At 39.4% G+C, this 27,153-nt stretch overlaps 1 protein-coding gene across 1 annotated transcript in view; it reads right to left on the reverse strand.

Moving 5' to 3' along the window:
* The window catches only part of itga9 (integrin, alpha 9), a 111,328-nt gene that overhangs the window by 40,102 nt on the left and 44,073 nt on the right, over positions 1–27,153 (reverse strand). Inside the window, exons 15-16 of the mRNA XM_061245650.1 lie at positions 26,314–26,474; positions 4,566–4,718 (exon numbers count right to left, since the gene is read on the reverse strand). Coding sequence (XP_061101634.1) covers positions 4,566–4,718; positions 26,314–26,474 — 314 coding nt within the window. The remainder of the gene's footprint in view (positions 1–4,565; positions 4,719–26,313; positions 26,475–27,153) is intronic.

Here is a 27,153-nt window from a genome sequence, read left to right on the forward strand (position 1 = left end):
CTCCTCTGACCTTAACAATGAGAATTGCAGCTTTGTTTTTCACTCCATTTCTTGCAAACCCTACAGACATGGCAAGATGTGTGTGAAAAGCAGCAATTTCTGAGACACTCAAACCACCCTGTCTGGCACCAACAATCATTCCACGGTCAAAATCACATTTCTTCCTTATTCTGACATTTGGTCTGAAAAACAGCTGAAGATAAATGCTTTTATGCATTTAGTTTCTGTCACATGATTGGCTGATTAAATATTTGCATTAATAAGCTGATGTACAGGTCTACTCAATAAAGTGGTCACTGAGTGTATATGTAGCTGATCATTTACACATTATTTTATAAAGTATACTTAAAATCTAACTATTATTTATCATTTTCTAAAATTGGGTTTGCAGTTTGGATTATTTAATGGCTTTGGATGTGGACAAGAGAAATCACCATAAAAAACTATTTGCCGACAAAAATATGAATAGCTTATTTACAGTTCAGATACTATAGCAATATATTTTCTGAACCATTACATGAATTGGATTGTATATGCTATGGGCTGAGTAAGAGCTGATACGATGGAGCCTGTTTCCTCAATAAAGGATGCAGTGGGATGTTTTGTAAATTTTAAGCATTCTATTAAAAGTTTTTAAAAATCACAATATATTCATTAGTCTACATATGCAAAAATATATACTAGGACAACATTGGACCCTATAATGCAAATATAGCATTTACATATTACACACAGTATGTATACATAAACAGTATGCACACCAGTGGAGGCTCCTCCATAGAGGTGGAGGAGGCCTGGCCTCCCCAATAATTTGAGAGAAGAGAGAGATTTAAAAAAAACAATAAATATATTTATTTTATTTATTTTAACAAAAAACATATTTTTTTTTTTTATATTCATATTATTTTAGTTTTGTACATAAATCTAAATTTTCCCATGGCTAAAACCCAATATTGCAATTGTAAAGCAACAGGCCAGATTTCCCTATCAGTTTGTATTAAGGGAGGCCAGGCCTTCCCTAGGAAATTCGCTTTTCATAGAAGTCAATGTAATGCATTTTTTTTCATGCCAATATGTGATTGGCCAGATCACTGAAAATGGGTGGGCAACGGAGGCCTGGCCTCACCATGCATTGTGTCCAGGGCTGAAAGATTGACATTTTGTTCGTCCAATCACATGCTACTGGTTCATTTGGAATCAACTGTCCTTTCCTTTCCTATTCAACACAGAAGCCATTTTGAGAATTCGCTAGTCACTTCAGTCAAACAAACATGTCCCATCAACTTGTGCTTTTCAGGAAATTTAGAAAACACCCCTGGCTATCATCCCTGGAGTTTATAGCTCATTTGGCCAAACACTTTTGCTTAAAACTACCTCGGAAGTCGGCGAGATTCTGGCGCTATTTGAGATCTTGGGCTGGAGATATGCAGATTCCAGATACTAGGGAGTGAGAATGACATTCAATAGGTCATGTTAGACACCATTTGGGATTTATTGAACAGTTTTATTTTTAATGTAGTCCATTTCGTTTTATTACAAGTCAATTTAATAATCTTCCATATCAAATTACTGAATTGTTGCTCTGTGAGGAAATTCACTCTAAATACGAATAGAGTGCTGCCCTCTAGTGGATAACGTTAACGTTAGATAAAGCCAACTGGAACCATATTTTTACATATTTTATATTAAATATATTGAATAAAACTACATATGATAAAGAAAGTGTTATCTTATCTTTTTTATATGCTAAACTTGATTAAATTGGTGATTACATGTTGAAGCTGTAGAAGAATGAAAAATGTAAGCTAAACAAAATTGTTTTTAACTACATAATTAAAATTCCTGCCTTTTACACATGTTCACTTGGCATTTATATTACATCCAAATGTCATTTCTCAGCTTAATTATCAGGCAGGCTCATAGACTTACAGCAATGTCATTTCTTCAGGAAGGCACAAGGCTAAGCTCTGCACAATGAATTTCATCAGCCAGAACTTTCTGACTGTAGCTTACACTCCAAATAGTATGCCTTTGGCCAGCACAAAGACAGATAAGAGAACAGGGAACATTCCATCGCGAGTGAAGTGAGCAAGCGGAAAAAAATGGCCTCCTCAATTCTGGAAGTCACCAGCCTCCACTGATGCTCACACAACACATAGCATGAATGTACCACACAGAGTAGTTTCTGTACACATACAGTATTTATTACGACTTTTATAATCACATTGTTAAAATGTGGGAAAGGGTGACTAATGTACACCATGTGTTCTTAACATGGCTAAAGGCAATGGAGATCGCAGCACTTTGAACCACCATTCATTCAACAGCATAACTATGATGCCCGCCTACATGCAAACATTAAAATTTAAACTGTACTACATTACAAAATGAATGAATTACATAGAGCAAGGCTGAAGCACCGATTCTAGGATCAAATGTCCCTCGTTCTAGTTCTGCTCAATGGCCTTTGCTTTGTAAATACATTAGGACTGAACGGCGAGAGAGGTTGACCCAGGGGACACATTAACCAAACTAACTGACATTTTTGGGACTTCTGAGTGAGGGCAATGCTTTTGCTTTATATCCACTGTTAAAAAGCAGCTAAAGCCAAAATACTGCTCCATACTGAAGAGCACAGTGCTATTCCTAAGCCCAGGGGAATCTGTGGCCTTTAACGACACTGCCCCCAAACGGCAGTAAAATACACACACACACAAATTACAACAGAAAAACAAGGACATTTCCTGGTATGAATATAAGTCACTGGAATGACAGCAGTATAAAGTTCCAGCACAGCAGAACTGGCTATTTTCTTTTTTTTTAAACATGTTTTTGTGGCCTTTTCCAGCTTTATTGTACAGAACAATGTAGAGAGACAGGAGGAATGGGAGCAAGAGAGGGAAAGATATGCAACAAAGGTTGTGCAGCCGGATCCAAACCGCTAACATCACGGCTAGCAACACCCATGCAGATAGTGCTCTATATCCAGAGCCACTGGGACACCCAGCACTGGTTATTTTCTGTTCTATTATTGTAGGGGGTCATGTCTTCCCATAGAAGTGTCCCAACTACCATTAGTAAACAAGCTGTATTATTTATCATACAGATATGCAATAAGTTTATTGCACTTCTGCAAGCATGAGATTTTCTGCGCAGTACAACTCATAGGTTACGTGCAGTGGCTTCAAAAAGTATTCAGACCCTTTCAATTTTTGCACTTTATTGTTTTGTAGATTTAATATTAAACAGATAAAATTGCTGTTTGCCTGCACTCAATAAACCTTAAAGGCAAAGTGAAAACATGTTTTTGGAATTTTTTGCTAATTTATTAGAAATCAAAAACTGAAATCTATCATTTACATAAGTATTAATTTGCTGTGGCACACCAAATTGTGGACAGGCCCACCCTGCTTGCTTTAATTATCCTTGAGATGTGTCTAGAACTTGATTGGAGTCCACCTGTAGCAAGATGAATTGGTTGGACATAGTTTAGAAAGGTCCACACCTGTGTATATAAGGTCCCACAATTCACACTGCATGTAAGGACAAAAACCAAGCAATCCAGTCCAAGGAACTCTCTGTAGACCTCCACGATAAAATTGTGGTGAGGCATAGATCAGGAGAAGGCTCTAAAAGCTTTGAGTGTTCCCAGGAGTGTAGTGGGCAAGAATTGTGAAATGGAAGAAGTTTGGAACATTCAGGACTTCCAAGATTTGGCTGTCCAGCTGAACTGAGTAACCAGGCAAGAAGGGAGGAGGTGACTAAAAACCAAAGAGTCACTCTAACAGAGCTTCGGAGGTCCAATGCAGAGATGGGAGAACCTACCACAAGGACGACCATCTCAGCAGCACTCCATCAATCATGCCTTTATGGTAGAGTGGCTAGAAGGAAGTGAAGGGAATATGACAGTCCACTATGGAGTTTGCCAAACTTGCCGGAACTCCAATCAGAACTAATGTGTCTGTCGATCACCAGGCACTGCTCTTCACCTGGCTAATAATATCCCTATGGTGAAGCATGGTGGTAGCAGCCTCATGCTATGGGGGTGCTGCTCAGCGGCAGGGACAGGGAGACTGATCAGAATTGAGGGAAGGATGGATGTAGCCAAATATAGAGAGGTCTTTGAAGAAAGCTTCCTCCAGAGTGCATGTGACCTCAGACTGGGGCGATGGTTCACCTTTCAGCACCACAATGAAGCTTACAGCCAAGAGAATGCTGGAGTGGCTTCTGGACAAGTTTCTGACTGTCCTTGAGTGGTCCAGCCAAAGCCCAGACTTAAACCCAATAGAACATCTGTGGAGTGATCGGAAGAAAGCAGTTCACAAACACTGACGGAGCCTGAGAGAATCTGCCATGAAGAATGGGATAAACTACCCAAATCCAAATCCAAAGCTTGTAGACTTACCCAAGAAGACTGAAGAAGCTGCTGGTTTAGAAGTGGATGTGTCAGTCTTATTTATATCTCAATAGCCCTGCTGTCCGGATGTTGTCATGTCATTCTCTCTATACAATAGTTCAATAGTCCAGAGTACAGTTTCCAGACATCAGATCGGTTGGTGTCTTACCTGGTTCCTCTGGGCAATCTTCTCTCCCTTTTTCCAGCGAAGTACAGGAGTTAGGGAAGGCAGCTCTCTATCCTCCTGTCCAGGCACTACGTGCTGACCCAGGCTGTATACTGCCTCAAACACGATGGCTGAGAATACGTCTTTCACCTCTTTCTGTGGAAACATACAGCAGACCACACTGAGCAACCTTTCTCACATCCGTCACTCTGAGCAACTTTTATCACATTCATCATCATGAGTAACATTTCTCACATCCATCACCCTGAGCAACCTCTCACATTCATCACCATGAGCAACCAATATCACATCCATCACCATGAGCAACCTTTCTTGCATACATCACCATGAGCAAGCTTTCTCACATCCGTCAACATGAGTAACCTTAATCATATCCATCACTATGAGCAACCTTTATCACATCCAACACCATTAGCAACCTTTCTACTACTTTGGTCGACTGTATGGCCTTATGGTATGGAACAACTGGTTCTGATTTTCTCAGCCAAATGTGCCTACAGCTGACCATGTATAAGTGTAGACCAGTAAGCTGGGTTAAGCAGTTGGACTTCATTCTGCCAAAAATATAATTTACACTTTGCATAAAAATACCAGTTTGTTTTCTCGGAAGATGACCTAAACTGCAGAACCAAAAATAGATTGTAATGTGAAAGCAACAGCACAATGATTAAAGTTTATTTAGGCACGCAATTTAGAAAAGTAAAAGCAAACGCTTAATAGGCATTAAATATTTAGGAGCAGGGCGTGGGCATCTATGGCTTGCCCAGCTCAGTGAGCAGCTGGATGTGCTGATACTGTACATTTCACAGCACAGGAAAACGCACACTGGCTAGCTGGGCTAAGCTGCTGATAGCTGCTTATGCTCAGCCAGAGTGTGAACAGGAGGGATTCACTTTCCTTTTCCTTGCCTTTTGTGTTTTCTCTTTTATCACAACCTTCCTGTGTCCACCCATCCTCTTCCTCAGCCCATTCTAAATGTACACACTGCACGTCAAACTCATCAGGTAGCACACCAGAGTTACTCTGCTCAGCAGGGTGGCCATTACCTGTTGCCCAGCAACTATAAATGAGTTATGACAGGAAAGAATAAAACTGGTGTTTGGTTTGGGACATGAATTGACAAAAAACACAGGGAAGGGACTCATTTTTAGAAAATACTGCGGAAGGGTGTATAATGTAGCACTGTAGAATTTGTTGGAAAGAATAAACAAAGTAGCTTTATCTTTCAATACCTTTCAAGTAAATCAAATAGAAAATAGGATAGATATCTAAAGTGTTTTAAATATTTTTACTTTTTAAGTAGTATCTTAACATATCATCAAATAGGACACAGAGGACCATAAACCAAAATAACATAATATGTGTCCCTTGGTAGCTGTCCAGCTAAAGCAGTAATTTGTCATGTGGTCCTTGATGAATGCCAGGGCCAACTGTGCTCTGGCGCCCAACTCACGACAGCATCATCCAGGGACTGCAAAGTAGAAATAACCAATGTCTGAAAATGCACAATAGTCTGTGCTCTCTGAAACTGAGGAAGATCACTGTGACCATGAGAGAGATATCCAAATGTACAATGTGGGGGTGAATCATTGGACTGAGGTCTGATGCTGAAGCATACCCTGCTGAAAAAAAACAGCTCAAGCTAGGTTTTGAAACAGCTGGTATCTGGTTGACCAGTTCAGACCAGCTTCTACCTTGACATGCTTTAGTTAGTTGACCAGTTCAGACCAGCACATTGTTTGACCAGCTCAAGCTAGTTCTTGACCAGCTACCGGCTCAAACAAGCTACCAGCTCGGACAGTTTATGACCAGCTTGACCATGTAAATTTTCAGGCTAGCATGGCTGGATTTTACAGCAGGGTAGACCAGGGGGCTAACAATGACCCTGGTTGAACCAGAGTTTCCTGCGCTGCAACTGAAACAGTATCTGTCCTACGTGCCTATTAAGCCCTTTATTTTTGGAGCAGCTCGGTCTAACATTATTATAGGGCTGAGAAAAAAGTTTCTAGTATGAGACCTTAGAATTAGGTTCTAAGTGACATATTTGACGAAGATGAGACAAGTGTCATAAATACGTTGTTTATAGGGCACTAAATATATGTGTTTTACAAAAAATACTGATTAAAAGTATGACAAAATGTAAAAGGTTCACCATTCACTTTGGTATCTTCGAAGCTCAATATCTCAAAACCACTCAGAACACAGATAGAATCTTATAATTCCAAGGCCACAAGAAGAAGTGAGTTCTTCAGTGTATTTCGACAGATCCAAACCAATTAATAATACTTTTTCCAGTGAAAAGGATCCCCGGAGCACTGTAAGTAAGCAATGACCATGAAACACAAGACCTGTGGAACCAAGGTTCATTCCTAAAGTCCAGTCCCAGGTGTCTCCCTAAAACTGCCCTGTATGTGGCTTCTCTCGGGGCATTCTTGGTTTCCACATGCTGCAGTTGTCATAGCCCAATTGTGTCTGCATAGAAACCCAAAGGAAAGTGCTTGAAACATTATTTGTATCTGCAGGAAATTGTCATCATTGGTGACAAAGTGTTATATTAGTACTATTTGTTTTTGTCCATTCCCTGCACTCTCTCATAAATACACGAAGGTTCGCAATCCTTAGCTTTGAATGGCCAATCATTTCCCCCAATTCGACACAACAGTAGACTACTCAATGCAATCATTGTCTCAATCTGTGTGCTCTCCTCAAAAGCACAAGATGCACCATTGCTTCTTCCGACATCGTGCTCACAAGTCAGGCTCGCACAGACATTCATTCTCAAAGGCAGAGGTAGATGCATCATGTGCAGCTCAACAGCTGAACCGAATACTGAACCGATTCGCGAGGGTCACTGATGTGTGATGAGACATTGTCATCTCTGGTTGACGCTAACAGCAATTATGCATTGGCCTTACTTGCAGATGGTAAGATTTACAAACACTAAATCTCTTAAAAAATGTAACAACTATTAAAGAACAAAAGTAAAAATTAGGTAGTATAAAACCCCAAAACTTCTAACCAAAGTTTATTTCTCAAAAACAAACAAAAAGCATCTAACATGGATGACTTGTGTATTGTCATATTGCACTTGCATTGCATTACTTACATTGCACAAATAATACGAATGAAAAGCTAACACGCCTCAGCTGCAAAGCCTTCTTGAGAGTGTGTCTTATTAAATCCTTGTTGATTTATTAATACACTGCAGAGGTCACAGCTGAGAATCACTTTCATTGTCAAAGCTTATGCCATTTGCAATCATCAAAGTGTCATAACATACCTGACATCTGACATCTCTTCAAACTATATCTCTATAGTCATTTTTCCCTGCCTCCATCAGCTCAGGATCTGGCGCTCTCTCTATATCTTCACTCTCAGTGTAACTTAATCCACACTCCCACTGGTCTGAACTGGACTGTGGATTTACATGGCTATAAGCAGCACCTGCATATAAAGGGCTCAGTGCTGATTTGTGTTGAAAACTGGCGACATTTGTTAGCTTATTGTTATAAATAGAACCACCAGCCTGTCTCTGCACATTTTCCCTCATGCGCTTCAGTACTCCACTAACAAAAGGTCAATTGTCTTTACTAGTAATAAAATAGTTTGCAGCAAAATTACTGAAAAAGTGATAAATTAAAAAAAAATGGCTTCTGTCATTGATTGATGATGCTTCATGAATACATGTCCTTATCATGATCTGAATCAATGTTCAGCACATCCCAGCTTGGTACTGATGAAAATACATACAGATTTGAAAAGAAGCATCAAAAGTGTCAAATAATCAATCAAGGGAGTGGAAGAGATGGTGACTGGATTTGAAACTAGGTTTGCTTGGTTTGCAGGAGCAAGCAATCTCTGCAAGAAAATGGACTGTGGAAAGATGCAATAATATGTATATAATATGTACACCATAAAGCCATGCTTCCATTTGCATTCCTGAAAGTACTGAAGAGAGAAGCACGTTAAAAGTATATTGAGCACTTCTTTCGAAATATAATGTAATTTGTATACAAATGATGAATTTGGGCCCCTCCTTGGATAACTACATCAAATTGATGCCTGCATCAAGGTCCAATGCCTTAGCCATGCACCACCACTGCACTCTCAGTAATTATATTTTAATCTTTTAAGGTGAAATAATACAAGATTTTAGTGAATAAAAAATAACATTTAACATGAATACCATGCTATCTAGTAGTTTTTAGGAAGCATCCTGTTCAATCATGTGAAACTCAAAGTCACGTATATGAAAGGCTTTTATCTGTCTTATATTCTTATATTTTCTGCCTGATATTCTTTTGTTTGTGTGCTGTTATTGTATGTAGGACGATGTACAGTGCTTTCAGTAGACCCATTAAAGGAATTGTTGAGGTAAATTACTTTTCTAAAGAGTACTGCACCTGAGATTCAAACCGATGACCCTCAGGCAATTGAGTGCAATAAAGTGTCCCCTATGCATTTCAGAGAAGTGCATTGGGGATGTTTTAAACCCTTTACCTTTGCCCCTTGTGGATGGCAGTTCTCATAAATGCATAGTCACACTCTGCCCAAGTTCCCTTTTGGCTAAGAACTCACGGTGTAAAGCATCCATCAGGGATACACAAGCTGTGCACAAGCTCTCAACCCAACCCTGTCCCCAACATTCCTAAATAAACAGTATTTCTATACTAAAAAAGTGCAAGGTTGGGTGCAAAGTCATTATTGCTAGTTATGAAAAAGTTTCTCCAGTTTACTGCATTGTCTATTTTTACCATTTAACACTTCTGCCTCAAATTCTTTCAGCACAAACACAATGTGATTAATTTATTCATTCATTTCTACTGAACCCTTGGTTTTTCAGTATGAGAGTGTGGAACATAGACATCACCCAACCCTACAGAACGTCTTGTGTTGTACCTCTGTCACAAACTGCCGTACCTCACGCATACAGTACATACTGCACAGCATGGTGCAATGGGTTTTCACTGCCAGTAAACATAAAGGCTATCCTGGCTATGACCTGTACTCTACTCTGTGGGAAACTAAACACAAATGTATGATTTACCTGCAGAACGAGTGTGATGCAAACAAAAATCCAAGCACAGTGAGAGTTATTTACTGAGGTTTTACAGCATGGATCATGTTAAAGGTATTTGGCTTCTGACCTCTGCATGCTGACATTTTGAGCACATGGCAGGGAGTGCGTGAAAGGGGGAGTCAGACCCAAACCAGGCTACAGAGAACTGACAGCTGGCTCTACTTGTTGTTCTTCGAAACAGACTTGAATGTCTGTTTGAAAGTCATGGCATTGTTTTTTATCAGGCACATTCTGTATCAGGAATTTCTCAGCACCATTTTGAACATTTTTATTCATGGTATTGCATCCAAACTAAACAGAAACCAAAATATGAAATGATGAACAATGAAATGCTAACATACTCTCAATCCAAATTTGAATATACAGCATTTACAAGTATACAGAGTACAAGAAACATCATTTGTTTCACTAAATTTACATTGCTGAAAGAACAGTGCAATATCATACTAATGATTCTGGTCACTTTACTTTTATAACATACAGGGTGGCATACAAACACACGTATGGCAGGATTCAATCAAACAGGAAAGGAATATGTATTTTGATCAAAGTTTTTTAGGATCAATAAACAGCCGCATAAAGAGACCAGGCACTAAAAGCCAGAGTTTTCACCAAGTAAATGGAGCTGTATTGAGTTGTATCTGATTAGTTAGGCAGTAGTAAACAGTAGTACTTTTTTTGTGCAAAGAATGTCAGGGTCATACATTTCGAACATGTTCAATGTTTACACCACCCAATTCCAATATCAACTGTTATTTGTGCCAAGCTACCATGCTATGCACGTGCCATGCCATGCTACTGGTCATCTCTATTGCAGGTGTTCCTTACATACACGTATGTAATGTTAGCTACCACAGTGTCAAAGACAGGGACATTTGTGTTGTTTCATGGATTTGGATTTAATTGCTACAATTCAAGCAGTGTCAATGGCTGCTATTTCATCAAAATCTTTAATGTGAGTCAGGTGCCACAAAGCTGTGCTAGAACAAAAGTGTGCACCTACAAAGGTCCCTCTTAGATAAGGCTGGACACCCCCCTGGTAGTTGAGTAATGAATTGAGGCAGCAAAGGCACTGCAACATTTGTTTATTGCTTAACAAATGGCTTCAGAAAATCCTTTATGTTCCTATTGGTTTAGGGGGACAGAACTACAGGTTAGGAAAATAACTCATGGCCCTAAAAATTATATATGGGCTGGACATTTGAATTTCAATGCAACTCATCTGTCCATAGACTAGCACGCTAGAGTGAAACTAAATCAGAATGTATTTCACTATATTGCACCTATATTACCTTGCAGGGATGGATTGAAAACGTAATGCATAGTTTTAGCACATTGCAGTCCCTGGACTCCAATATAGACATTACCATACTTAACATTTTATCCTACCTGACTTGCAGACAGGGACATGTATAAACAAAGCTGGGAGATGGATGAGGAGTTTAATCAAACCACTAATTTGCCGCAGACACAACAATCGGCACACCAGATCCTACTGAATGACTACCTACTGACCGCTAGAAAACCTATAAACCTTTCATTACTCTCAAAGCATTTATCTGGACCAGATTTCTCTATACACCAGTAAAGATGGCAACTGTTTGAGCCTATCTACACTGTTCCTTTGACAAACGTGGCTGCCTTTTCATCTGCCTCATTAAATAACAGCCAAATCGATGCTGGAGTTTCAGAATTAATGGTTCCAAAAAGATGGGTCTGAAATCAGACAGCATCTTCATCCTCAGACATGAGGTCGTTGTGAGGTGGTTTTGAGTGGGAATGTGAAGATGTAAAGGAATGTTAATAGAGAAAAAGAGCCTAAATTAGAAGACCAGACGTAATTCAGCGGAGTAGAAGACCAAGCTCCGCTCTCATTCCCCAAATTCCAACACTCCCCATTTTCCCCTCTCTCCCCCACACGTTCAAAGCTGTTACTAAATCCAGCTGTGCAGAGCTGGCCAGCTTTGCAGGGAGTCACAGCAAGGACACGCGCACCACTCAACAGCCGAAAGCTAAACAGTGGTGGGGGCATAGCTCTCGGGGAGGGGTGCTGCAGGGGTGCCAATCTCATGGAGGGATGTTGGGGAGGTGGGGGGTAGCTCCAAAAAAGGGTGTAATACCCTGCTGTAATATCCAATTGGTCAAGCTGGTAATAAGCTGGTCTAGCTGGGTATGAGCTGGTCAACCAGCTAGTGCTAGTAGCTTGTCTGTGCTACAGCTACCAGTTGTTTCAAAACATAGCTTCAGCTGGTCAAACCACGTCAAGCCGGAAGCTGGTCTGAACTGAGGGGGTGTAGCTCCCAGAGAGGTGTATTATTAGGAGTGCATTTCGCAGAGAAGGGTATAGCAAGGGGTGCATGTCTCAAGGAGGGGTGTAGGGGGTGTGTACTGTAACTCTGAGTACTATATCCTTCTATGGAAGCAACCTGCACAGTAAGAAAGGAGGGAGTGCATGCACTCAATCAGCTCCAGCTGTCAGTGCACAAGGCTCATTTTTACAGTTACACATCATAGTTTGCTAATAGAAAACCGACACTACATGGAAGGACTAACAGACATAGCCGGTAATTGATTTTAGGAATTAACAATAATTTCCTTCAAAGCCAATAAACAGTTGAGACATTATAGGCCCTCTGTTATCACGGCAAAATAATTGGCTGAGATCCAAGTAAATGCACTTAGTAACTTTTTAGGATGTATACAACTCAATTTAACCAAAACAAGCTAAACCCAGATTAATCTAGTGCAGTATCAAATGTCCCCTTTTTTGCCACACTGAGATAAAGAGGAGATTAGAAGGTCAGTGAGATCAGAAGACATCAGAAAAGTAAAATGCATGAAACTTTTGTGATTACTTTTTTGTGCCAAGTGTCATCCTGGGTTAAACAGCCTGTAGTATATAAAGCAAATATTATGTCTGTTTGTTCTACTGAGCAATGAATGTACAGTATCATACTTATAATAAGGCTGATCCTTGCAACTTTGTTTTGATTGAATCAGAAAAAATATTGTTTGATTGATTTGCCAAAGTGTACTTGATTGAATATAGAGGATTATTGCCTCCAATGAATAACCCCTACATACCGACATCCCTTGTTACAGATAACCTTAACCCTTTCTAGAGGGACATTTTCCACCTATTCTGTACTAGTCCTCTGAAAGTATCAGTATTTCCTGCGCACACATGTTTGAAGACTTAAAATTCTTATAAGAGGCTTGTACCAATCAGAAATTTGAGACAGAACAAATTCATGCCAGAGCATGAGCATGTACACAGTATACACAAAAGATACATTAAAATACTAAAAATACTAAAAGATACACAAAGCTTTCTTTTAGCACTGAATATAAATTCCTAAGTCAAGGACCAACCCAGAACTACTTAAAATTTGAGCAGAAACCTGATGCCAATCTGGTAAAGATATCGACAGGCATTCAAAATCCAGATGAGTTTTCCCAGAACTGCACCAAGATAACCATCACATATGTTTTATTCACAAATATGAGAGTATGTTTTTATAAAACATGCCCAAAGTGTCCAAAAGGCTCTCCAAAAAGGATTACTTACCCTTATGCTTTCTAACCAACCTGCCTCCTAACTAACCTGATTCCATAAATATTTCTGTATCGAATAATTTGCCAAACAAACTTGTATTTCTACCAAACATGTTTATTCATGCAACTTCTGAATTAAGAATTTTGTTCCCATATTGGAAAGAATTTTTGACTTAGAGAAATAGTATCAAGGAAGGTTAGAATGTGCCTTTTATTGTCTGAGTCTGTGGGGAGGTGAGATAGTGGCAGGGGGAGGCTGGAGTTTGATTGCCCTGCTTCGCAGTTAAGAAGCTGATAAACATCTGAACTGCTGTTCTCATTACCACAGAGTCTTTTTAATAATCTGACATCGCCGTTTTGCAGTTTTATCACGTCACAGTTTTTGTATTCTATAAATATGAATGCAACAATAATTTGAGACTTCGACAACTCAACCATAAGAGGGCAAAGTGGGCTAACATGCACGTTCCTCAAACTGCATCCAGCCAGTTGCTACCTCTTTTCACTCTGTAGAGCAGCTGCACATTCAATGTGTCCTATGAGTTCAGTGTACTGAGCCTCAGAGTCAGTTTAAAGAGTTACACATTGGCCAGCGGACCCCCCACCCCATCAGTGTTTCCTACTTTTAGTCAGATCAGACAGCCTGAGAAATGAACATTTTCCTCCTCTGCTATTCTTAGCTCAGCTGTTTTTAACAGTAGACAAGCAGATGCACAGATACAATCTACCAGCATAAAAACCACCCCTCACAGACCTTGGCATAACAATAGAGCCTACCCTGATTCATGTGCATTTACATATAATCCTCCATATATCTAGGAAGGGATGTTTACATTTTCACATACATTTTCATGAGGTTTCTCCAGCGCGGTATAGAAAAGATGGCCGCGTATGTACAATATTTAAATAAACAGAACAGTTTACTGAAGGGTGACCTCAGATTGAGTGCCCCCCAGGGACCTTCCCACCCCCACGTCTGTTTCTATCATGAACACATAAGCACTCCAGCTCCCTGTGGGGATAGCAGTTACGCATCTTCCAAACAACTTGACCCGTTGTTCCAATGTAGCGGCTTATTTACTGCTAGTGTGCGTGACAGCGTGAGGCAGAAACCCTGTATTCTTTCTCAGGGTTCATGTTTTCCCGGAATCCCTGCATACTGCTCATGTCGCTGACAGCAGCATTCTTCTAGCGCTTTTTGGATTTTTCTTGGCTCTGGTGACCACACTGTTGTAGTTGTAAGCTCCATCAGCTATACGCTGTGACTCCTGGCATCAGACTTGATTTGCATGCGCAGGAGAGTCCGTAATGCAATAATCTCCACTAGCCACTGAACCAAGCACCACCTCATCACACTTTGTGTGAACTGCAAATTAAAACTCACCTCACTGTGCAGAAAAACAATTGTAGAAGTGAAGCAAGACACCTAATAGCATTTTCATTTAAAACGAATTTTCCTTCCTCCTGAGCTGCTCTACAACTCCAGAAAAGATCATTTAAAAATAAAAGAAAAATAAAAAACTGAATATGCCTTGATCCTGCCTTCCTAAAGACAGGAATACCATGTCCATGGGGTGACATACTTAATTACACAAGTAAACAGTAAGGATCAGCACCCCTTAGGACCAGAGGTACCCTTCCCCCCTATTGTGCTTATTTTTATGTTTCCATCATTCATATTTCAACAACCAACACATATAAATAGGTGCCGGAGTCACTGTGCTCTTAAATGAGCGACAGCTGGAAGTGATTGCCTTCCTGTAGGGTAGGTAGTTTCATTGTATCTGCTTTCTTGGCAAAGGGCAAACGTATGCAGTAAAATAGCACCAAGGGACTGGTACAGATCTGTGGGATTATAAAAGGCCAAACAAAACCAGCAGTGTGACAGTAACACCATATTACCCCAGTAAATCTGTACAGCTGGCAATAAAGACATCCAGTAAGCTCACAAATAAAAGCTGTCCTCAAAAACTGATCAAACTGTCCAATTCAAATTGTAAAACACACAACACATCACACCTTGAAGTGGATCAGCGACAGCAGCAGAAGACCACACAGGGTTCCACTCCTGTGAGCTAAGAACAGAAACTAAGACTCACAAAAACTGGACAGTTGGAAGAATGGAAAAAAGTGGTGTGGCTTCACAAATCTTCCATTCACAGCCTACCTGAGTATTTTAGTATTGTTGCTCACCATTTTATTTTATTGCTGCATCACCGGAGAAGATACTCAGCAGCTGGTAATGTCTATAGGACACAGACTTCAAGCAGTCATTGTCTGCAAAGGATACTCAAGAAATTACAAAGCATCACTATTTTTATTGATGTAACATTAATTTGTCCCACGTTATGGTGCCCTGATATAGGGGGGCTAAGCAAAAAAAGTGCTGTAACTTGTATAAAATATCCTTTAATTATAGCTGAGCAGCTACACTATAACGATATGTGAATTGTCTCAAACATTACGGAGTTCACTATATATTTGTGTGATTTCATAAAAATGAGAAAATGACAGAACCAGAATTACAAAAGGATTGTTTCAAAAGGTACAGACTACATTAGGTGCAAAAACAAAAACAAAAACGTATAATTCCCAGATCTCACATTGAGGCAGATTTGATGGATGTGGAGCAATATTTCTGGTCAAATGTTGCATATTTATTAACAGAATTTACATCCATTCCTTTCAATATATTTCAGTAGTGTTTTGGGGGTTTGGGATAGATATTTCCTTAGAATATACAAAAATAGTGTTAGATATGTGAATAATTGTCATCTTATGCTGTACCCGCGTTTTCATGATATTGGATTAGTCTCATTTCTTTGCAGTTCGTACATCTATGTATCAGTATTGTACTATTTAGAATAGGATAGGTAGGTGTACTGTGGTATTATTATCTTGGAGCCCCTTAGATATTAATAATATTACCTGCCTGGATTTTTTATACAGTGGAGTCAATATTTTTGAAGACTTGATTCCTGATATGCATAAACTGAACCATTCACAAGGGGCATGTGATGTAATCTCTGACAACATATATAAATTCTGAATTTGTACATGGTGACAGTTTTATATGACAAACCCTGAGGGACAGTGAAGTGTTGCAGCAACATTCATTCCTTTCTTAACTCAGTCCAGATGTACTGTAAACAATTTTGTAATTGTGATGAGTGTGTGTGTACACTGCAGGATAATGGCTTCTACAAACAAGGAACAGTATAATTCCATTTCAGCATGCATTTTGTGTTGTAGTAAATGTAGTATTACTTCATGAAATCTTGCGATATAGTACCCCATCTCATGATGGCATAAGATGACTACCAAGAGTCACTACTGGTAAAATAATCACCATGACTAAAACCTGTATTCAGCACGTCATGATTTAAACATATGGCTTATATATGTATAAATCATTCATACATTTAACATTTAACTATTATACAAATGTTTATAAATGACAGTGAATCCAATATTACAGACATGAGCCAGGTAAATTGTAAGAGCATGTTATGGGCAAGACAATATGTGTTTCAGGCCTGTATCCCTATGAATGATTTATTATACATTATAGCTGCAAGAACATTTTGGCAAATTGGATTTTGTGGTGTAACTATAGTATGTGACCCAAGGATATGTAATGGGTGTGTACGTGTGCATGTGCATTTCTGTGTGCGTGTGTGTGTGCGTGTGTGTGTGTGTGTCCTCTACTATGAGGCTTGATTTGATGAGGCTCCAGTTGTTTTGAAGGAGAGGAGTGTTATATTGTGCCAGGAGGGAAGGAGATGGGAGAAAATGTCTCCACGATGAACACTCCAGGGTAATGTCCTATATTCAATCTGCATCTGCTTCTGAGCAGGGTTGTTGCCACTCCTATCTGACCCTCATTTTAGAATGTGACTACCTGCACTCAGGAATACCTCATTGTGCAAAGGGAAACAGCTATCTTAAAGCTGTGGCTGATCAAAGCTGGTCTTTAGCTGGACAAAGCCAGCCAAAGCTGGTTAAGCTGGTTGAGTAAGCTGGTGGTCAGCTGATGCATTAGCTGACGATAGGCTGGTCAGCTGGTGAACAGCAGGTTGACCAGCTAAACGTGTTGAAAATACAGCTTAAACCAGCTTGACCAGGTTAGGTTAGGTATTAGCTGGAATTTTCAGCAGGGTAAGGAGGTACAGAAAGGATGTTTTGGGCCCTCTTTTTCTTTCAATAACAGTGGTCTATGAAACTGTTATCAGCAGGTGCAATATGGAATAGGATTAATCCTGTTATACATATACTACAATTCAATGGTTTGGGGTCACCTTGTTTTTTTATATTTTTTCTGATTTAATATTTTAATATCTCTGTTTGTAATCAAACATATTATATGTGGTCAAAGCGCAGACTCAGCTTTTTGGTTTCATCATGTAGTAATTACACCACTATTTACATATGTTTCAATGTTTGAGACCTGTTGAACTCAATGGAAAAATATTGTATAGGAACTGCATATGTTAAATTGTCTCAAACATTGAAATGGGGGACTACATATAAATGTGCTGTAATTACTACATGGTGAAACCAAAATGTATAAAATACCCTTTAATAAAAGCTCAGTCTATGCTTTGACCATTAATTTAATTAATTACAAGAACTTATAAAAGATGTTTCAAAATGCTGCAGGTTTTAACTGGCTTGCCTTCAAACCTTCAAGCCAGATAAAGCCCAGGTTGAGAAGACACTGCAAAAAGAGTCGCATACACTAAACAAAACGGCTTTAATGGAGTAAGGGAACTTTTAAAAGTTGGACTAAGAGTATATGTTATTGTGATAATTAAGCATATGCATTCACAATACTTTCAAACAATTGTTTTTACAGATTTCGATTTTGGCATCCAAATAAAAAATTAAAAAATTAGTAATGTGGGGAACAAAGGCAAAATTTCAAATAATTATGTAGAATTAAAGTTAAATCATGTTCCATATATCAATTTTTTTTTAAGTGCAATTAATCCATCCTGGGCATAAGCACATTTCTTACATTCTTCAAGGACTTTGATTTGTGTTGTAAACTTGTCCTTCTTTTCCCCTGTGAGCTTTGGCAGCAGGCCGCGTTGGTTAGAGGTTCAAAGAATGGGAGCAGGGTGTAATTCACAATGTAACATAAATAATGCAAAGTCAGTTCCCTTCGAGATATCGCTCATCATAACCTCATTCACACCACTTGTCTTCATGCTATTTGCACTTCATCCTATTGATTAATTTATGCTGATGGACTTCAAAAGTAGAACAGTCAACAACAGTGAGTGAGAAGTATGACATGAAAAACTATTTTAATGTATGTATATGAAAATCTATTTGTGACTTGTATGAATTAATTCATGCCAATGTGTTGCAACAAGCCTAATCTAATTTTCAATAATACCAATGACAATGGGCACTGGAAAAAAATGAGTGACGATGGCTTCAGAAGAATAGGTCTTCCATAGTCTCAAGTTTTTTCCTCCACATGCCTCTCTTTGAAAATAAAATACCTAATATATTTTGGCTTGTTGATGGTTCTTTGTTTTAATGTTCAATTGGGAGTGGTAGATGCATGTTGGTTTACTCCATCTAGATCATCATGTTGTGGAAGATCTGCCAAGTCAGAGAGAGAGCTGGCACTACTGCAGTCCAAGAACATGCCAGCTTTGATCACCCAGCTCAACCTCTTGAGCATGCCCCAGAAAAGCTGGACCCCCACATGAAAGAGAATGTGTGAAGGCTGGCTGTTTCCTCAGGGAAGATTTTTCTACTTTGGTTAAGAAAATAAAGTGGTTGAGGCCCAGGTTCACATGGAAAACTTCTTGATTTTCCCGCTGCGCACCCCAGCAAAGACAGATGTTAATTCCAGTTTTATGTTAACGCCAGTTTTATGAGCGCACCCATTCCTGGCATCAGGAATACTCATATTCACAACTATGGAAAAACATCATGGAAACAAATCAGGTTTACAGTATGTGTTGTTGTTGAAAATATAACAAACAGATAGTGAAGGATTACGCAGCTGAGCCTTACATTACCTATGCTTCACAGAAGAATGACACAGCTGAGCCTTACATTACCCATGCTTCACAGAAGGATTACACAGCTGTGCCTTACATTACCTATGCTTCACAGAAGGATTACACAGCTGAGCCTTACATTACCTATGCTTACCAGAAGGATTACACAGCTGAGCCTTACATTACCTATGCTTCACAGAAGGATTACACAGCTGAGCCTTACATTACCTATGCTTCACAGAAGGATGATGTCTGGATGTAAGGCTGAGCCTAATGTTGTCTACGTTTCATAGATGGTTATTTCCAGTAGCAGGCCATGGGGTTAGAGAAAGGGCCTTCAACAACAACCCCCCATCCCCACATATGCATGTACACACAACCAAGTTCAACTGTTGTAGCATATACATACATAGACTTTGCACAATGAATAAGCAAGGTAGATCTCAATACAACAAAGCTTATTCTAATGGAACGGCAAAGCATTACAGTGGTCACGGTAGCCAATGCGCCATGTGATGGTGATTCTCGAAAATAGGGCCCTCAACCTCATTTCTACACAACATCAAGAGAACAGAATTGGGCAAATGTACTGTATCTGATGATGCCCATGCAGCCACTGCATACTCTTCAACGAGATGCCCAAGAGGCAGCTGCATAGCCGCTCTCAACTGTACCTGCCACATTTAGGAACTCAGCAAAAAGTAAATGGAAAAACCAGCTGACAGGGATGGGGAGCAACTGGTGCCAAAGGAGCACTTAAACATTTCTCCAGTGAGTGCCCTGAGATATGAGCACACTTGAAAATAATTAAGTCAATACAACTCGACAGAAATGGGCAAACGCAGTATACGAATGAGAGAAACCAATTTTCGAAGCCAATATAGCCTTGACTCGGTTGATTGAGATACCTTCATCCCTGCCCTGTGGAGATTATTTGTGATGTCACTGACTGATGTTTTGGGGTCTATCTTCACAGCTCTCACAATGTTTCTGTCATCAACTGCTGTTTTCCTTGGTCGACCTGTTCGATGTCTGTTGCTCAGTACACCAGTGGTTTCTTTCTTTTTCAGGACATTCCAAGTTGTTGGACAAGCTATCCCTAATGCAATGGCTCTCTGATTGATTTTTTCTAAGCTCCATGGCTTGCATTTCTCCCAAAGACAGATCTCTGGTTTTCATGATGGTTTATCTTTTCTAACACAAATGCAGTCTTCATAGGCAAAACCCTAGGCTAAAACCAAGAGTAAACATTCAGAGCTATTTATTTAGTTTTATTGCCCTGCTTCCAAATAAGAGGCTGATAAGCATTAAAACTGGTGTTCTTTCTAGTGAGGAGTCTTTTTAACAATCTGGCATCACTGTTTTGCGATTGTATTATATTCCAGTTTTTTTGTATGATATAAATACGGATGCAACAATAATTTGAGACATTGACAACTCAACCACAAGGGACAAAGTGGATAGGGTAAGTGAATGAACAGGAAATCAGTCACAGTCATTGAGAAACACAGCACACACTCCTGAAGTAGACAGGCACTCTTATCGAAGTCATACACCGAGAACTCATGTTGTGCTAAAAACTGTTTTCAGCAAAGCTAATAACAGAGCACAGTATAGGCAACAATTGTACTATTCATATAAACAAAGAAAGAGGCTGAATGGTGGACTCCTTATCATAGGAACCACTAGCAGGTTTGGATATCCCAACCCCACCCCTAGCAATCCAATCTAAAGTGATAGGGAACTTTTTATTACTGTGACACACCCTACAGTTTTGTATCAATCTGGACTGGGCTAGTACCAACTGCGACCCAACATAGCAACTAATAATGAGCTGTTGTCACCAATTATTAGCGACAGTGCATACTAAATTCTGATCAGAATTGATTTATTAATATAAATTCTGAGGGTTAATCCAAGCGCCTTTAATTTATAATTTCTCTGGAATTTATTAAAGTCTCAGTGTTATGTATTGGCAAAGTGCTTGCTCACACTTGAAAGTTAAAATAATATTATTTTACTTTGTAGTAGAAAATCTGACTGAACTTTAGCAAATCAAGAAATTTAAAACAAAACCATTATTACAAGCCGTTTTAATAGATTCCTCCAAGAAACACTTGGCTTTGACTTTGTCAAACTGTGCCAGTAAATGTATTCTAGAAACACTTTCAAGCTTCATAAGGTGCATAAGGATAATGTCACATGACATTGTTGGTTGTTTTCTTTCTGCCAAATACACTATCTCTGGATTATCTTCAAAGAAAAATCAGCACCTATTAATATCTTCTTTTTAAATGGAAATCTGGTTTGTGGGGTGTGAAAACAAACTTGTGTCACCACAGATGTCACCAAATCATGAAGATAAACCAAAAAATGAAGGATTGCCACTTCAAAGGGATTTTCATGAAAGTTTCAAATTTCAAATTCTTTACGTAGTGCATAGTTGCGTAGCTTAAAAAAGAAAGCTGATTTGTTGCACCCCTGGTGATAATTCCATATGGTTGCCTGCAAACAAATTGAATAAGGAGTACTGACGTTATGTTGTACATTTACAAATGAGTTTCCGAAAGGAACAAATGTCCATTATTTTCGTTGCCTGACTATATGACATAATTTGTTTAATTGTTGATTGTAAAGCCTGGCTCCATTCTGTAACAAAGTGCAAGGGAAAACCCATAGCATACATAAGTAATTGGACTGCCTTTAAAGATATACAGTATATACTCATCAGGTTCAGATTTCTTTTCATAGTCCTACAGACATTCTTCCTCTACAGATTGTTTTCTAGAAAAACACACAACAGTGCAAAACAAATTTATATCAGTATCATTCTGCTCGCAATAGTTTTAAATTTCTAGTGACAAGTAGTACACTATTACAGTGTGACATTACGGAGTAACAGACTTAATGTATATACTGTATATACTGGTATATATAATGCTGCCATTACTGGATAACATACATACCAATATCTTACTGCTGCCATTACAGTGTTTTACCAGAGGATTAGTCTCACCCACTTTGTGTCGGTAGATGACTGGACTCCCCATTCTGCATCTGATTATGGTTAGTATTGCATAGACACAAATCAATTTTGACAGCATAGTCCCTCTTTTATAAATAACCACAAGCACAAAGATTCTAAATGTACAAAAAAGAGGGTGACGTAGCACAGTGAATTTCCCATTGTAGTCTAATTTAAATGGGAAAGAAAGTCTTTTGTTCGCCAAGGCCAGACAATATGACTAAGATGACCATCAGAAATTCCTACTAACTTCAAATGTACCGGCAACAGCTAGAAGTCAGAAAGCAGCCTTACAGTAAGTGATCTATGTTCACCTATCTGCATCTACGATTTATGATTCCAAATCTGAGAGGTACAGGCAGATTTGCTGGTGTTGAGAAGTAGAAACACATTTCCTGGTTCAGTAATGGCACAGGTCCAGATCTGCACAGACCAACCACAGAGCAGTCTCCAGCTGAGGGCAGGTGCTCTGGTCATGTCTGGTGGTTCCGCAGCATGTATCTTGCGTGACCAACATGTCTGTCTCAGGCCGAGTTGACAGACCAACTGGGTAAGTTGGATGTGGACATCAAATTGAACCACAACTGACAGTAATTACAGCATAAGCTCATGTGAACACTTGTTATGAGCACTGTTACTTCCGTGGTCCACATTGAACATACGACTTACACCCACACAGTATTCATTTCAGACATATAAATGAAAGGCAGTAATAGGCAGGTCTGCTATAGTGAGACTAAACAGAAGGGATCGACACTGTTCTGTAAGTAGAGATAAGTGTTTCCTGCAGGCGCAACATACATATATAGAACTTCACAGTACTGACTTGTTGGCTTGCATAATAAAACTTTCAAACTATATATTAAACAAAGGATGTAGGAGAGACTGGGAACAATTGTAACACGTTTTGCTCCAACACGTATAAATGAGTGTTTAGGCTAGAGCTCTTAAACTTTGACATAAGCTACCCACATTTGTGCCACTGTTACTATCTACTCCACCACTGTTGTGAGTTGTAACACTAGCTGGGGATGGATGTCCCAAGAACAGAAAATTTGCTTAAATCAAAGCCATGCTATGGAATTTACACAATAACTTGTGCATAGGCCTAAAGTACATTCTTCTCAATAAAACCAATGAAAACATTAAAACTAAAATGGCCTATTTCACAAATATACTTTACATGAGTATTTTTTATAACGTCACCCTTTTCAAAAATAGTATTTTTTCAAATAAAAAAAATTATGGTTTTTAGTCTTTAAATGTAAAAATCTCTTCCCAAAACTCTGTATACTATGCTTATTATCCAAGCTAAGACTATATATCTAGTTATAAACAATACTAGTTCTCTATCGGTAGCAGCAAGCAAATTAGCCATAGTTAGCTCGACGAATTTACAAATATCCACCTAAGGCAATACGAGCATAATAGCGAGCGTTTACTGTAACAGTGTGTGTGTATGAATATGTCAGCTGACTACCCATGTAGCGCATAGTGTGTCTCCTAGGACACCCCTGTCTGTTTTCCCCTTCCATTGACTAGGCATGCTGAGAAATAAATAAATGCCAAGAACTCATTTCACCTTTTCAACACGCAGTTTGGTGCAACAGTTCATTTAATGCCCACAATGCACCACAACTACTGAAACACTGCAACAATATCTCAAAATAAAATCATTCTACAAAATACCAGCAATCATATTTGTCAATCATAGCAATGATCTAAAAAACACTAACAGTGGCATTACAGTTAGTATTGTGCTCTCTAGTTTTTCTCTTGTTTTGTAATTTGTTAAAGTATTAGTTTGTTCCTCAATTCCTAGTGTAGCAATGCTTTTTTTTAATGACTTTCCATTACAAAGCAGAATGACACACCTTTATTGCATGGAATGTACCACAATTCACGCAACAGGGACAATTCATAGAAATGCTGCAGTGAAGGCTTTATTGCCATACAGCCATTACAAATGAAAATGAGAAGCCAAAATTCCAATACTCTTACTTTTACAGTAAAATTGACGTTTACAGTGAAAAATAAATACTGGAAGTCACAGGTACAGCAATGCTGGTTTTTGTCTACCTAGTCTTCTCCATTTGGTCACATAGGGAGGACTAAGAATAAGATTGATGGTGACTATTTACATCCAAAATATTAGCAAATAATGGAAAGAAAGTGAACACCCTCCACTCCGTGGAACTGTCTAAATAAAAAAACAATCAGTCAGTGTAATCTCTGTATGTTCCTGTAGTCAGGGTAATTGTGCATCTAACCAGGATGACGTTCAGCCTTGACAAAATGTAGCAAAACGTTTATTTAAATGGAAACAATGGCGTTTGAAACATAATCCTGGAAACCATGGGAAGACTGAATGACATAAGTATGGTTTGCTACGATGGCATCTGAGAAGGCCATTCTGGCTTTAAAGCATAGGCTTATGTCATTATTGATTCGGGCTACATACCTCAAAGCCTGTTGCAAAATGAAACATATCATTCAACCCAGAAACCATAGCAAAACATAGGAAAACGTTTTCCAAGTGTCCCAGGTTCTTGCAATCAGTTCAAATGATGTGACATGCCACTTCTCTGTGGGGGGCAGCCAAATGACCTCATGAAAGGTGGCAATGATGTTTAATAGCCTCATTTAAGTCTGGGCACTGGGAGGGTCAGAAACAGACTGGCCTGCACACAGGTCCTTTACTCTTAACCCACACAGGCTGCAATTACTCCAGACTATGAAGTAGCGGTTATCTCCTCTGAAGCATGTGTCCCAGAGTTCATCCTGACCTGCTCATTACAGCATCAATCAGAGTTGCCAAGACCTAAGTTTTACTGCTGCCAAATAGGTCTTGATTTAGTTAAAACATTACTGGCTGGCTGTTTCCCCATAATTTACCTTGTAAGCAAGTTCAAATGGCTGTCTGTCAGCAGGAAAAATGTTTAACTACCACAAGCACAGGCCTCTGCACACTGAGCCAAGACAAAGTGCATACTAGCGGGGTTCACCTGCATCATCCTTCCATCCTTCACCAACAATATCATCCTCAGGTGTGCCCTTTGTTTCACCTCTGTATTTCATGTATTCTTAAGCAGATTCCTTAGCAATCAGGCCACCCTTATGGAAATGGAATATACTGCAAATATAGTCAAAAAATATATACAACCAGGATGATATTGCAACACTTTAAAATATTAAGAAAAATATATGACACATACCTCTGCCCCACCTCTCCACCATACTGCCTCTCTGATAAATGTTCTCCACCACTGTACATCTGTCCTGCCCACCACAAACCAAATATTTATACACTCAAGAGAGTAATGTACAGGCCTTGCTTAGTGTCATAGGAGGGCTTTCATGAGAGGTATCAAGAGTCTCGTGAGGCTTTTACCTGTGAATTACTACATGCCCCATTAGCTGCACAGGCAGGGTGCGCATTTCATCTCACTTGGGAAGGAATAAATATCAGGCATGTTCTTCTCTCACAATTCACGGATGACATGTCATACTGCCAAGCCTACAGGGTCTCTTAACTGACTGTGCTATGTACTGTACATGGAGTACAAAAGAAAAAAAAGCACAACATTGCAAAGTAGCGAAAGACTACCACAAAATGCATATTTCTGGAAGTAGCTAAGTGAAGTATAGCATGTAATGTTTATAAATTACAAGCAATCAGAGCACTGTAAAAAAAAAACACTGCACTGAAAGTGCTTTGCTTAAGTGAGCATGCAAATTCAACATATTCATTCAGTGAAACTTCCTGTTTGCAAGGCCCTTCATGATGTATGTTTGGTTCTGTGTTTTTAGTAGGCCGAGAACCTATAAAACGAAGCCAGACATGCCACACCACTGAGTCCTGATTCTGGAAACAATGTAGCTTCTGTAGCTCTGTGATTACGAATACATCTACAGACTCTTTATTTACGAGTACCTCTGCAGTCTGTGTATATATGTAAGCATCTCACTCTCTCTATTTATGAGTATCAGTACAGTCTTTGTGCTTTTAAGCACCAGTACAATCTCTGCATTAATAAACATGTGACTTACCCTGACATACACCACGTAGTGCCGACACAACTCGTTGTTAATTCCAAGGCGCATCACTTCACTGACAGTGCTGGTTAGCTCCCCATTCAGGGAAAACAGCGCTCGAGGTGGCTGCCCCCTCTGCCGCTTGTCCACGTCAGCAGTCAGATTATAGAGCAGTTCTAGTGAAAAAAAGACAGATACATATCATCAGCAGAACAATAAAGCCGCCTGCTAGTGGTATAACACTGCCCTGCTGAGAAAAAGCTAAGGCTAGGTTTTGAAACAGCTGGTAACTGGTTGACCAGCTCATACCCAGCTAGACCACATTAATACCAGCCTGACCTGCTCGATTTTAAAGCAGGCGAAGCTGGCATAGCTCGATTTTACAGCAGAGGGGAGCAAACTGATCTCAAGTACTGAGGATCCATATTCACCTTCTGCTTATTTACTGGCTGTGCCAAATGTGCTGAGCAGAAGATACAGGTATGAGACGCAGGTATAGGATAGGGGTATGAAATATTGATATGAGATACTGGCATGACATACAGGTATGAGATAAAGGTCTATGGTACAAGTATGGGATACAGGTATGAGACATGGATGTGGGACACAGCTCATACCTGGGATCACCTCAAGACCCCAATACATACAGATCTGCACCTGAACACAAACAATGGCTAGACACAGCAATGCATCCAGTGTCCAACTGACCACAGTATATCTTCAACTACATATATTATTCAACCACGCGCTCTCACTCACATAATTTTCCTGAAGAATTAAAAAAACATGTTCATGCCTTCTTTAATTACTTCCAATCTCTCGTTTGTCCATCTAAAACACTGACTTTCTGTTTGC

The sequence above is a fragment of the Conger conger genome, chromosome 1 (assembly GCF_963514075.1).
Source record: "Conger conger chromosome 1, fConCon1.1, whole genome shotgun sequence".
NCBI lineage: Eukaryota > Metazoa > Chordata > Actinopteri > Anguilliformes > Congridae > Conger > Conger conger.